The following is a 14,394-nucleotide window of genomic DNA, read 5'->3' on the forward strand; positions in this document are numbered from 1 at the left end:
ACACTATGATGCTCATGTCTTCTGTTGTCATGAACCACCAACATTTGGAGTCTGGCGATGTTGTTTCTTGAGGGAGTGGTGTCTTTTGTCCTTCAGCATTGCCTGCTTTGCCTTAGCCATCCTGAAACAAGCACAGGTCAAAATGCCCACTTCATTAACCACATAGGCTTGAATGAGTGTAGTTTTATGCCGCTTTTAGCAATATTCCAGTAACATCATGGCAGGAGACACCAGAAATGAACTTCAACATTGTACCCATGTGGGTAATCGAACCCGGGTCTTCAGTGTGACAAGCGAACACTTTAACCACTAATTCCACCTCCCTATTCCGTACTTCGGAATCCCATGAGATGTGCGCATGCGCAATTGCTTCAGTACGCTCGCGTTTTTTGCTTTAGTTCAGAAGAATTTACATCGCTCTCATATTTTATCTCTCAGCGCTTGAGAAGAGGTTTGTTTGGAAGAAGAATTGCGGGAACTACGAGTGTAGTCCCAGTGGTGATTAATCTCGAGTCTTTTGGGGTAGACACGCAGTGTCCGTGGTAAAAATTGACTCTTTTGGTTTTTGACCGAGACGGCCCCTGGTCGTGGTCATCCCTGTCATGGCGGCTCCCCTGGGGGTCAGACAAGGGACCAAGCACTGACTTGGAAAATACTTCTCGACAGAGTATTTTTGAGATTGTGGACAATATCAGAGGAACTTTGATCAACCCAACCACTCCTGATCTAGGTATGTCAAACTGTGCACAACTTTCTAGTCCCTCGGGGACTGGACAACCTCAGGGGTCGAAGGTCAGTGACAGGGTTGAAGCCACAGATGCCGTGGACCATCAGACTGATAGACAGCCGTCTTTCTCATGGGAACACTGTATGGAATTCATGATGGCCAGTCAAAGAGCTCAGTGTGCTTCTATGGAGAAAATCATTGGATCGGCTATTTCTAACTTTGGGAAAGTTATTTCTCAGCAAGGGGTTTCGGGTGGTACCGAGCAGACCCGAAGTTCACAGGTCGTGGCTTCAACTTCGGTGAGTGGAGATGGCACCGGAGATTCCCGAAGTGGGGCGAATGCAACTTCCGGGGATAACCAACATGGCGGCGCCCATGATGTATACAGTGACGACGAAGGACTTGTTGGAGACGATTCTGAGTCGGATTGTTTTGATTCCCTTCAGTCAAACCTGTGCGAAACAAAAGGAAACCCCGAGGACGACAATATCATAACTCTTATGGCTGATTTTCATGAGTTCTTTGGAGAAGACGACGATACTTCGGAATCGTTGAGAGAGGACCTGGCCAAATCAGTGAATGAGGGTATGACTAAGAGCCCGCACATGGGAAAATTGAAAGAGGTGATGGGGAGGTACAAGAGACCTAAGAATTGTGAGGCATTGAGGGTCCCAAAGGCCAACGAAGAAATATGGCAACAGGCCAAACCGGCTACGAGGACTAAAGACTTGAGGGCCCAACAGACCCAGGGGTTAATGGTGAAAGCCATGATTCCCTTAATCCAGTTAACAGATGCACTCATGAGTGCCATAGTCACAAAATCAGAAGTGGACATTAAAGACACACTCATGAAAGCTACTGATGCAATAAGACTCCTTGCAGGGGCTCATGGCGATCTAAATACCAAGAGACGAGAAGGGTTTAAAACTGATCTCAAAGGCCCCTACAAAAAACTGTGTTTTGCTATGCCAGGGAAGAATTCAGGAACATATCTGTTCGGGGATGAACTTGGAAAACGCATCAAAGACATTTCTGATGCCAGTCAGCTTGGGTGCAAACTTGGCCAAGGCACATCATGGCAACCTAGTCGCCACAGGTATAGGGGAAATCAGAGGTTTGACCCCTACAGGCAACAGACACAACCCATCAGGACAGGAAAGGGTTTCCCCAACAAGGTTAAGAGCTCCAGGGGCAGAGGAAACCAACATGGTGGTTTTTTAAACCGACGTCCCAGGGAGGACAACTTCAGAAAATAGCGGAAACACTAGACAGTGACAATAGTGCAGAGGTGAGAGACTTATTACACAGTCTATCTAATGTGCCACAGAATTTCACTGCAGGCAAAACTAAGCAGTTTGTGCATCATTGGTACAGTGTGACATCTGATAACTGGGTTTTATCTAGTGTGGCAGGAGTTAGTATTGACTTCCTTGAGTTGCCAGTTCAACATTATGTACCCAAACCTATCTTGTTTAATGAACAGGAATGGCACCAAGTAGACTGTGAGATCAATGAAATGTTAGCCAAGGGTATCATTGTTGAGTGTTTCCATGAACGTGGGGAATATATCTCCAACATTTTCACAAGGGTTAAGAAAGACAATTCCTTGAGGGTTATCCTGAACTTACAGTCACTTAATGGTATCGTGGATTCACACCACTTTAAGATGGATACTTTCAAATCTGCCTTATATCTTGTTCGACAGGATTGCTACTTTGCATCAATTGACCTGAAAGATGCTTATTTTTCAATACCGATCAGGCCTAGTGATCAAAAATACCTGCGGTTCTACTGGAATCAACAACTATACCAATTCACATGTATGCCTAATGGACTATCTTCAGCCCCTCGAACATTTACAAAAATCTTGAAACCTGTTTTCTCTACAATGAGGAAGCAGGGTTTTTCCAATAGTGCTTATATTGATGATTCAATACTGGTTGGGGAAGATAAAAAGCACTGTGCAGACAATGTCATTCAAACTGTTCGATTACTTGACAGATTAGGTTTCACCATTCATCCAGAAAAATCAGTGCTCACACCCAGTAAAGTGATTACCTACCTTGGTTTTGTTATAAACAGTCAGACCATGACTGTAAACTTAACAAAAGAGAAAGGGGAGAAAATTGGCAACAGTTGCAAGAATGTGTTGAATAAGGAAAGTGTGTCAATCCGAGAACTTGCGTCTTTAGTGGGGCAGCTCAATGCCAGTGGATATGGCATGAAACATGCACCTATTTTCTTTAAGAGAATTGAGAATTTTAAAAACAAGAGTTTGTCAAGGTGTAATGGCAATTATGAAGCAATTGTGCAGATAGATGAGGCATGTAAATCAGATCTGCAATGGTGGATAGACCAAACAGGGAAATGCCCCCAGCCTATTTCCATTCCACAACCTGATGTTGTAGTACAGTCTGATGCTTCAAAGAGAGGCTGGGGGGGAGTGTGTGGCAACGATAAAACAGGTGGGCTGTGGTCAGCTATGGAAAGTGAGAGACACATTAATTATTTGGAAATTTATGCCGCCTGGCTTACACTCCAATCTCTGTGCAAAACCTTCCGCAACACCCATATTAGACTTATGCTGGACAATACCACAGCAGTGGCTTATACCAATAATATGGGTGGATGTAAACAGACTTGTAATGATATTACGAGGCAGATGTGGTTATGGTGTAAGGAGAGGAACATTTGGTTAAGTGCAGCACACATACCTGGTGTTGATAACTCTGAGGCTGATTGGTTTTCTAGGAATACAAGGGATGATACTGAATGGAGGTTAGATACTGATGTGTTTGGGACATTAGCTAAAGTATTTGGTATGCCTGAAAGAGACTTATTTGCATCAAGGCTAAATAATCAGGTGGAGAGATATGTATCATGGTCCCCAGATCCAGGGGCAGAAGCAATAGATGCTTTCACATTGTCATGGGCAACCTGTTATAATTATGTTTTCTGTCCATTCAGTGTGATTGGACGAGTAGCTCAGAAAATCAAGATGGAGGCAGCAGAAGCTCTCATGATAGCACCTCTATGGTCAACACAGAGCTGGTTCAATTCGCCCTAGAATTGTCAGTCGACTGTCTCGATTGCTGCCCAAGTCCAAGCACCTCCTGACACTCGGCCATCTACCACTGAAAGTACACCCACTACTTCAACAAGGCAAGTTGAAACTGGCTGGCCTTCCGCTTGTCCGGGGAAGTCCTGCAAGGTCAAGGAATTCAGGGCTCTGCTGCAGACATCATCTTGCATTCATGGAAAAGTACCACCAAGAAACAGTATAGGACATATCTGCGAAGATGGATGCAATTTTGTTGTGAAAGGGTATTAATTCCATTTCACCATCTTTAAATGATGGTCTGAGTTTTTGCAGCTTCTTTATCAGAAAGGACTGAGCTATTCTGCTATAAATTCAGCACGGTCTGCGTTATCATCTGTAGTAAAAGTAGATAATGTGCAATTTGGACAGCATCACCTTGTCATACGATTTATGAAGGGTGTATTCAATTTAAGGCCTAGCTTCCCCAAATATAACGTCACATGGAATGTATCTGTTGTTTTGCAATATCTTAAAGCACAATCTGACTCAGATTTGAAAGAGCTTACTACTAAGTTGGCTATGTTACTGTTATTATTGTCAGGACAACGCGTGTTCAATCCCTCCATTTGATAGACTGTAGAAATGTAGATATTGTAGACAATAGTATTAGGATTAGATTTGGAGATTTATTAAAGCAAACAAGACCTGGACACCATCAAGGGGAGATAACCATCCCTGGATTTTCAGACAATAGATTATGTGTTGTTAAGTTGCTCAAAGACTATGTTCATGTGACTAAAGACCTCAGAGGAGATGAAACTGCTTTGTTTATTGCAGTACAAAAGCCTCACACAACGAGTGAGCAAAGACACTATTTCCGATGGATTCGAGGTGTTCTTGCTGCTGCAGGAATAAACCTGGCAATGTTTAAGCCTCACAGTGTGAGATCAGCCTCAACAAAGCAGCTGCAGCTGCCAATGTGCCACTCGCCACTATTTTGAGGACTGCTGGTTGGAGTAACCAATGTGTGTTCAGGCAGTTCTATGATAAGCCTATATCTGACAATGGACAATTCGGAGAGACTTTATTGTTAATGGCTCAGAATGATAACCCTTAAGGTTAAGTCTCACCACAGAAACACTTATTACCTTGTTTGATTCATTGCATAATGACAACATGGGTTGTTTATTTGTCTTTTTCAATTGATCAGTCAGTGTTGTGATCATATGTTTTAGTAGTGCCATGTTGACCTAGTACATTTTGGACAGCAGTGATCTTGTGTTTTGTTGTGGATTATGTTGGAAATATGATTTTCTCTAAACATCTCATGGGATTCGAGTACGGAATAGGAGGTGGAATTATAAAATTAAGCGAGACTTACCTGTAAGTTGAAGTTTGATAATAATTCCACCGACCTACTGAGGATACTGAGGAATCCATCTCCTTCCCATCCCTGGGATTATTGGTTAAAATCATATTTTACTTTAAAAACTGAAGCAATTGAGCATGCGCACATCTCATGTGATCCCTCAGTACTCCATAGGTCGGTGGAATTATTATCAAACTTCAACTTACAGGTAAGTCTCGTTTAATTTTATAAATTACCCCACCGCCTCACATAGGCTTGAATAAAATACTGAAATACACAACAATCATAAATCCACATTTTTCCCAGTAGTCTGTCAAAAATTAAGTTGCAGACATGATTCAGTTACAGATTCTAACTTATTGTTCATTCTTTCAAGATGTTCAATGCTGGAGCGATCAGTAACTGCTTGGGTCCTGCGTATTTCATGGTTAGATGGAACATGCCCCCAACAGCCAATGCTGGTCATCATGGGTGGCCAGCTGGATTAGGTGGTCCATCTGAGTGGCTTTGTGGATTGGTGCTCACAATATCACTACCGGGACTTGGTCCCGACTTGGTTACTTACAAGTCACCATCTTTTTATTATCATTATTATTATAGGATATTTATATAGCGCACATATCCACGCAACTAGTGCATGCTCAAGGCTCTGGTATTTTTCCCCTCGAACATTGGATGTCAATCTCAATCAATCTCTGTCAATCGTATTATCAATCTCAACTCCCCGGGAACATACAACTCTTGCTGCCACTAGAGCACCAAGTTATTGTGGCTTTCCCATCCTAACGAGGTACCCACTGACAGCTGGGTGGACTGGGACACAGTCACAGTACTTTGTCCAAGTTCACTGCACGTTGTTGTACCCGCAACTAGGTGTTTGCACGTATTCCTGTGGCCACCATCTGGTCATATACCAACGGATTCGTGGGTTCTTATAAGTGCACAGGGTTGTGTACTATACACTAGGGGTTGTGACAACACTGAAAGAGTCTGCACAGAAAGCTGACTCCAAGGGTTTTACACCTGGTCACAGGTGGGCTCAATCCCGGCACCTCAACCTCGCTGGATCACTAGCCTGGTGCCTTGGCCAGCTCGCCCACCACACTTGATTATTTCTGAGTACCACTTTAAACATAATGTATCATAAATGATCACTTGATTTCATTTACACGATTATGTTACTCCGTCCATTTCATGGATTTCTATTGAGAAGCTAGGCGGGACCAAACAAACCAGTGGTTGATATTATAACAAATGTCTCATGATGTCCTGTTATGACACAACAAGTCAAACGATACATTTGTGTAACATTTTGAACACAGGTTACTGGGCACAGTTTCGTAAACAAAACTTCCCATTATTCGTTTCATGTTTAACACGACACATGGCAATTTTGCAGGTCACAAACACCTGCACATAACAGGGACTGGATCCGACAAACTAGTGATTGATGTTATGAGCAACACAAGATACCATCACAATGACAGTCGATCAAGCCAACAACCCCGCCACAAGATCAATATTGACATCTCCTTCATAGCCAGTTCCAACCTGGAATTTACATGGAATATTTTGGCTGAATAATAATAATTTTTCCAATCTTGATGTAGAAACCATCACACAACAAAGCAGACTTTCTTCACAAATTCTGACTGCATGTCAGCTAGACACATCTACTCACATTGCCAAAAAATGGTCAAATGGGCGTTTTGCTTCCGTATTGTTTATAATGTACAAGTACATTCTAAGGTTGGTTGTTGTTTAATGCCACACTCAGCAATATTCTAGCTATATGGCAGTTGTCTGTAAATAATCAGTTCTGGACCAGACAATCCAGTGATCAACAGTATGAGCATCAATCTACGCAGTTGGGATACGATGACATGTGTCAGCCAAGTCAGCATCCCAGACCACCCAATAGTCGTCTCTTACGACAGGCATGGGTTACTGAAGATATTTAACTTAAAATGTGAGTTCAATAAACTGATTTAATACCTTGTGTCTCTCACAGTCTTCTCCTGCTCTGTGAGCTCACGAGGAAGTTCACCTGCCCCGAAGATGACTGTGCGTATTTTCTCCATGCAGTCCGCCTGGTTCAACATCTGTTTCCTTGTAGCATCCGAGGTCACGACCAGATAGCCTCCCTTGGTGATCCTACCAGCCTCCTGTGTAGTGAGTGAGTGAGTGAGTGAGTTTAGTTTTACCCCACACTCAGCAATATTCCAACTATATGGCGGTGGTCTATAAATAATCAAGTCTGGACCAGACAAACCAGTGATCAACAGCAAGAGCACAGATTTACACAATTGGGATACGATGACATGTGTTAACCAAATCAGCGAGTCTGACCACCCAGTCCCGTTGGTTGCCTCTTGCGACAAGCATGGGTTACTGAAGACCAATTCTAACCCGGATCTTCACGGGTTGCTGAAACTGGGAACTGAGAAGCCCAGACACCTTCCGGCTCATTTAAAAGGTCTCCTGATTCCGACTCCTGTCAGTGATGTTGATCTTCACATCTGGATTGAAGGATATGAGCCACATTGGATTGAATGGTTTTGGTCTCTGTGATAGAAACCGCCTCCGTGGTGTAGTGGTTAGAGCGTCCGCCCGGAGAGCGGAAGGTTGTGGGTTCGATCCCCGACAGCGTCATACCAAAAGACGTTAAAATATGGTACTTGTTGGTCCCTGCCTGGCGCTCGGCATTAATGGGTACAACAAGGACTGGTCGGCTCGGAATCAGTATAATGTGTCTGAGTGGGGTATTCATGCTTCACTATGGTATCTCAGTGGGCTAGCACTATAAAACCAGCTTAAGTCTGGGCTAGTACAAGCAGCCGCACATACACATGCATGCACGTAGTCATATGAGCGAAATATTCTCAAGCACGACGTTAAACCCCATTTCGCCTCATCTCTATGATAGTTCTGCGGTATCCACATCCTGTCATACGATAACATGTACTCTCAAAAATAGTAAGGGATACATGCATGATATTAAGTGCTTGATCAAGATAATTGTTGATGATATATATCCTGTCATGATTGATGTCTGTAGAACTTAACACCAAAACACAGTCTGATAGGGTGCATGTGTCTCATGCAGCAGCGACCCGTGAAGATCCGGGGTAGAATAGGTCTTCAGCAACCCATGTGCTTGCCATAAAAGGCGACTATGCTTGTCGTAAAAGGCGACTAACGGGATCGGGTGGTCAGTTTCGCTGACTTGGTTGACACATGTCATCGGTTCCCAATTGCGCAGATCGATGCTCATGCTGTTGATCACTGGATTGTCTGGTCCAGACTCGATTATTTACAGACCGCCGCCATATAGCTGGGATATTCCTGAGTGAGGGGTAAAACTAAACTCACTCACTCACTCACTCATGCAGTAGCCCCACAAATAGGGGTAGGGCATCATTTCTGATTTAGACATTTCAACGTTTGGAAATTTTTATTCATTTCTGAGTATTCCCAATTCATGTGTTAAAGAGTGTATTATATTGTGACACGTAGCATTTGTCGGCTTAGCATTCAATCTATAGTTTGGGAGGGGAAGGGGAGAAGACCCACTTCTCCAGGAGTCTCTTTCTGATCCTATTTCTAGGAATCGAGTACCCGGAAAGGAGAGAACTCTGTAATGACAAGGGCAGATAATAACTTTTTCATTATTGACATAACACACATTTACATCATTGGTATTGTCCAATTAATGGAGGTTATCATTAACGACTGTAATGTATCTGCGCATGAGCAGTGAGTAGTCAAGTTACAGTAACAGTAGGAACGAAAAGTTTATTTTAGCGAGCAATGTAAGTAATGGTGTTACTCTTTATATTGGTCAAACAGACGTAAATTATATAGCTTAGATCATTTTTAATGTCTTATTGCCACCGTTATAAGTTTTCTATAATAATCTCTGTCAAATCGTGATTGAATATTCAGAAAATTGACAGAAGCGCTGTTTTCCTTACATTTCCGGGTACTCGATTCCGATTCGGGTAAGTACATGCGGGTACTCGATTCGATTTTTTCCTGCCCGTCCCAGCCCTAGATGCCACACTACATCGATACATCGATTCTTTGATACTTTTTTCTAAGATGATACAATTATCGATTCATTCAAGGGAATGTTTAGGGAATATTGGTCTATTCTTACTGGTGAGCCATAGAACAACTGACTGATTTCTTCACTTGAACTTAAATATACTTTACTATACTATAGGCAATGAATATATATTTTATGGAAAATCTGACAAACCTTTGTTGACGTTCTGAACTCCTGGGCCACTTCCCCTAGAACACTTGATGTCAAGTTTATCTACAATAGGAAAAAACAGAACAACAGAATAAAGACTGACAATCGATAAAAATCTGCGTCGATAATCTGTGGATAATCTATCTTAACACAACCAAGTGTGCATACTATATCACTTGCTTGCCAAAATGAGGCATGGAAATAACAATTTTATAATTTTACAATAAAAATTTATCTTGTTTATAGGTATTTAGCTCAATAATGCTTTTATATGAGTGAAATACTCATGTTCTTAATGCATGAAAATAACACAACTATACTTGCGGTGCTTGTTTATGGTACAATAATGATATACATACTAATATACAAATTATGCACATGTGATCTTGTAGTGCATGACACTCTTCTCATTGTATTCTTATTCAAGAAGAGCGGAGAGTGGAAGGTCGCGGGTTTGATACAGAAGCTGATCATAAGTGAGTCATCATTAGTGAAATTCTTAAACTTGCATGTTAATTAACTCTTGCAAGAATACTTTTCATAAAGTTAGTTTCGGTCGAATTGCTTTCAATACATATCTACCAGCTGGGAAATCATCTCAGCTACATAAACATAATTTCCATTCAATTTTCCGATGATTACTACGAAAACTGCAACTATTTAAAACAACATATATTAGACATACCAATCAGGTTTAACATTGCTGTCTATGGAATAGATTAAAACTAAGTTGTACTTAATCAGATGTCATTCGACAACTAATCAACGGAAAGATGAAAGAAAATTATGTACACGTAGCTGAAGGTGATTTCAAAGATGTTTGCACAATATCAAAATAAAATGACTCCTACTCAATTTATCAAAAATAGTCCTGCAACAGATAATTAACATGTTAGCTTATGGAAATTTCACTAGTGATGACTCACTTATGGCCAACTGCAGTACGTTTCATGTTTAATCCCCTGCGGATATTCCCCCTGGCGAATAGGCCACAAGTATATTTTATACCTTGGACTCATTAACACATTCAACTACGATAGTTGAGGATCTTAATAGATTTATAAGCAATATGTTTTGCACTAAATGTTTTATACATTATCTGTAAACAAGTGGACAAGTTATGTTGTTTCCATTGATACCCGAAGTAAATGAGGGCATGCGTGCGTGAGAGTTTGGGCAGCAGCTACTTCTTTCTGGTTTATGTTGAACGACAAGACACGAAATGTTATACACCAGAAACACAGATAAGGAACTCCTCCTTAACACTAAAATGTGTTTATAAAACAACAGCGTACGAATAGTGGATTGTGTCGATATCTCACTTAATTATAGTATTCATCCTAGATTCGATCCAGAAACCTACTTCGTCATCTGCTCAGGTAGTTTAGAAATCACGTTTAGTCGCGTTGTCTCAGTTACCTCCCTTGTGTGGTACGCGGAAGAGACAGGTAGACAGGTGGGTTGCATATTTCAAAGCATCCAGGAGACAGAAGACAGTCTCATCGTGTGAATAATTCGTATACATTCAGATCACCGATAACACCTATTCAGATTTAAGGCATAATCAATTTGAATAATCAAGACAGTTTTATAGAGAATAATACCATTGAACCCTGAGAGGCTATCCCAGTATCCCCCACATTTCACAAGAGCGACTTAGTAGTGGGCAGTTCGTGACCTGGCTGTCCATCATTGTAACCCGGGTGTGATTCTTGTTTTGCAGATGGCGACGTCACAGAAGGAGAAAGTGATGGAATTCCTGACCTGTGTGATCTGCCAGGAACAGTACACATACCCGTGTACACTGAGGTGTGATCACACATTCTGCAGGAAATGTGTCACCTCATACGTCCAGACCAGGCCAGATGCAGTACAGTCCAAGACCATCCCCTGTCCCTGCTGTCGACAAGACACCAAGGTCCCCAACCCCAGCAGGCCGGTGGAGGAGTGGGCGGGGCAGATCAAAGCCAGCATCATTATACAGGGGCTGATTGACACACAGGAACCTTCTACAAGTACTGCAGGTGCGACAACCTTTGCAAATGTCGATTGACATACTGATTATTATCAGTCACTTGTGTGAATTGTATGATAAAGCCCACAAAGCCCTTGAAAATATATATATACATGTAATTTGTCTAAAATAGTCTACAAATGGCACAACATGTAAGGAATATCTTCAGGGTATCTGGTATCAGGGGATCTTCAGGGTACCACTCTTTTTATGCCTTAAAATAGTCATGATTTTGCCTGGATATCTCAATCTTCAAGAAAAGCGACAAAACCCTTTCCACATCTGAAAGCAAAGTCGATTGTACAAGCTTATGAATATATCATTGTGAAATGTTAAATTACCATAGATGTGTCCACTTTCAGATACTGGTTCGTTTTGCTCGGTGTGTGAGAAGTTAGGGGAGACAACTCCAGGAACCTTAAGGTGTGCTGAGTGTGAAGTGTTCCTCTGCAAGAGATGTGTCAAGATGCATCGTGCAAGTCCAGCATCACATGACCATGAAATGTGTGACCTTTCAGGAGAGATGAAGGTCAAGAGAAGACGCAAGGTTGTATGTCCGGAACACAAGGGTGAGGTTATAAAGTTCGTCTGTAAGGACTGTCACAAAGCCGCATGTCAGACATGCTGCGTAATTTACCACAGGAAATGTGAGTCTGTCGTTACCATGGAGTCATTGATGCCAACCATGAAGTACCATTTGAGAAAGAACGTGAAAGTATTATCAAAGAAAATGAATAGAAAACAAACGCTGGTTAAAAAAACACACAAGAAAATTAGAGGAATAGAGAAAACTAAAGTAGCTGTAGAAGGTCACATCAAATCTGCTGTTGAGAGAGTCATCGCCAACATCAAACAGAAAGAAATACAGCTGATGAATGAAGTCAAGGATATTACAGACAAACAAACACAGCAACTTAAGGCAGATATTAAACTTGAAGAGATCGAGATGCAGATGTACAGACAGCATTGTGAGTTCATCGACCAGGCCTTGGTATCGGAATGTGAGATGGACCTGTATGACGCGTATCAGGCTTGGGAGTCTGGAGCTGTAGAGATGGAGGATGTCAGGGATACAGAGGCAGCAGACACCCTAAGAATAGATGACATCAGGTTTACACCAGACACTGGCAATGTCCTAAAGGCCCTAGATAACCTACAGTTGGGGAAGATTGACGTCACATACCGGGATCGAGAGCAATATCTGCCAATCCCAGTGCTGGTTGACAGGATAGATGGGAGGGTGTCGGGTAATGAGAAGGACCCTCTTCAATTTAATGTGACAGTTCTGGTTGTAGATGGTGTACAGACATGTATTGTTACGGACATCAAAAATACGTGTGTGAAATCTTTCTTCACAAGAAATAATCATTCATGCCAGAGTAAACTTACCCTGGATAACTCTCCAAGCGGGATAACACAGTTGAATGAGAAGCAGGTGATGGTTGGTGTCCCAGACTCCCTTCAGATTGTAACAATAGAAGTGACCCCTGACCTGGTGCTGCTCTCAACCATCACAACACGTACCGGATACTACAGTCTGGCTGTTCTGAATCCATCATCTCTAGCAGCAGGTGCTTGTGGATGTGTTGATATCCTGGACATGGCTGGACACGTGTTGAGGTCAGTCACTACATACAATGGCAACTCACTGTTTCCCCGTCCCTTCTACATGTGTGTCAACAACAAGGGCAACATACTTGTGTCTGACTGGAGGAAGAGGCCTGTGACATGTCTGACGTCAGAGGGGGATGTTGTGTGGAGATACGCCCCCACCGGAGACAGAGCACTCACCTTCCCTTGTGGTATCACAACTACCAGCACAGGAGACATCCTGCTTGTAGATAGGAACACTGGCAAGGTGATACAGCTGACAGAGTCGGGGGAGTTTGTCAGAGACTATGGAGGCTTTGGTTATCTACGGGGATTGTATGTAGACAGACATGATACAATGTATGCGTGTGACGATTCTCAAATTCTGGAATTCAACTTTATGTAGTCTCATATGTAGTATGCATCCCAGCATCAGTAAAATATAAGTTACACCATAACAGATCAGAACAGATGTTTTGATCAGATTGGATAGTGTTTGAAAACTGATCATAGAAATGTGCATCACCAGAAATGCATTCCACATCATTAAACACACATCATCAGCTCAGAACGTTCTCTTCTGTGACTTCCTCCAGGTACTCGTGGACAGAGCTTCTATATGCAAGCGAAGTCAGTGATGTGATGCACTGGCTGCATCATACTTTGTTGTTACCCTCCCTGTTCAGTATTGAGAGGATAGAGAAAGGACAGCTTGGTGTCAGTATGCTGTGTCTTAGTAGGGTATCCTGTTGTTCAGCATTGAGGGGATAGAGCAAGGACAGCTTGGTGTCAGTAGGCTGTGTCTTAGTAGGGTATCATGTTGTTCAGCATTGAGGGGATAGAGCAAGGACAGCTTGGTGTCAGTAGGCTGTGTCTTAGTAGGGCATCATGTTGTTCAGCATTGAGGGGATAGAGCAAGGACAGCTTGGTGTCAGTTGGTTGTGTCTTAGTAGGGTATCCTGTTGTTCAGCATTGAGGGGATAGAGGAAGGACAGCTTGGTGTCAGTAGGCTGTGTCTTAGTAGGGCATCATGTTGTTCAGCATTGAGGGGATAGAGGAAGGACAGCTTGGTGTCAGTATGCTGTGTCTTAGTAGGGTCTCCTGTTGTTCAGCATTGAGGGGATAGAGCAAGGACAGCTTGGTGTCAGTAGGCTGTGTCTTAGTAGGGTATCATGTTGTTCAGCATTGAGGGGATAGAGCAAGGACAGCTTGGTGTCAGTAGGCTGTGTCTTAGTAGGGCATCATGTTTTCAGCATTGAGGGGTAGAGCAAGGACAGCTTGGTGTCAGTAGGCTGTGTCTTAGTAGGGTATCCTGTTGTTCAGCATTGAGGGGATAGAGCAAGGACAGCTTGGTGTCAGTAGGCCTTGTCTTAGTATGGTATCCTGTTGTTCAGCA

At 42.5% G+C, this 14,394-nt stretch overlaps 3 protein-coding genes across 5 annotated transcripts in view; all 3 read left to right on the top strand.

Annotated features, from left to right (window-relative positions):
* LOC124283426 (protein wech-like) overlaps positions 1-14,394 on the top strand; it is a 57,713-nt gene that overhangs the window by 4,958 nt on the left and 38,361 nt on the right. Inside the window, exon 2 of one of the 3 annotated variants that reach the window (XR_006900340.1) lies at positions 11,863-11,866. The gene's annotated coding sequence lies outside the window, so the exon portion shown is untranslated. Of the gene's footprint in view, positions 1-11,862; positions 11,867-13,298; positions 13,379-14,394 lie in introns of those variants that run through there. The other 2 variants (XM_046719484.1, XM_046719483.1) reach the window with 2 other exon arrangements.
* On the top strand, positions 547-3,761 carry LOC124283427. Its single transcript, XM_046719485.1, has one exon. It carries the CDS (start codon positions 733-735, stop codon positions 1,981-1,983), a length of 1,251 nt encoding a protein of 416 aa, XP_046575441.1. The 5' UTR covers positions 547-732; the 3' UTR covers positions 1,984-3,761.
* On the top strand, positions 2,817-13,760 carry LOC124283435 (E3 ubiquitin-protein ligase TRIM56-like). The gene is made up of 7 exons (XM_046719491.1): positions 2,817-3,202; positions 3,695-3,763; positions 7,148-7,308; positions 9,787-9,870; positions 10,750-10,850; positions 11,118-11,418; positions 11,771-13,760. Exons 1-7 carry the CDS (start codon positions 2,817-2,819, stop codon positions 13,402-13,404), a joined length of 2,736 nt encoding a protein of 911 aa, XP_046575447.1. The 3' UTR covers positions 13,405-13,760.

The sequence above is a fragment of the Haliotis rubra genome, unplaced genomic scaffold (genome assembly GCF_003918875.1).
Source record: "Haliotis rubra isolate DU_JTF1 unplaced genomic scaffold, ASM391887v1 Scf315, whole genome shotgun sequence".
NCBI lineage: Eukaryota > Metazoa > Mollusca > Gastropoda > Lepetellida > Haliotidae > Haliotis > Haliotis rubra.

What these genes read in the sequence shown, in the direction of transcription:
- LOC124283427 (XM_046719485.1), top strand. Translation starts at nt 733, where the DNA reads ATGTCAAACTGTGCACAACTTTCTAGTCCCTCGGGGACTGGACAACCT.
- LOC124283435 (XM_046719491.1), top strand. Translation starts at nt 2,817, where the DNA reads ATGACTGTAAACTTAACAAAAGAGAAAGGGGAGAAAATTGGCAACAGT. An exon ending in CTCATGATAGCACCTCTATG is followed by an intron (nt 3,764 to 7,147) that starts GTCAACACAGAG and finishes TGTCTCTCACAG; the next exon opens with TCTTCTCCTGCTCTGTGAGC. An exon ending in ACCTTCTACAAGTACTGCAG is followed by an intron (nt 11,419 to 11,770) that starts GTGCGACAACCT and finishes GTCCACTTTCAG; the next exon opens with ATACTGGTTCGTTTTGCTCG.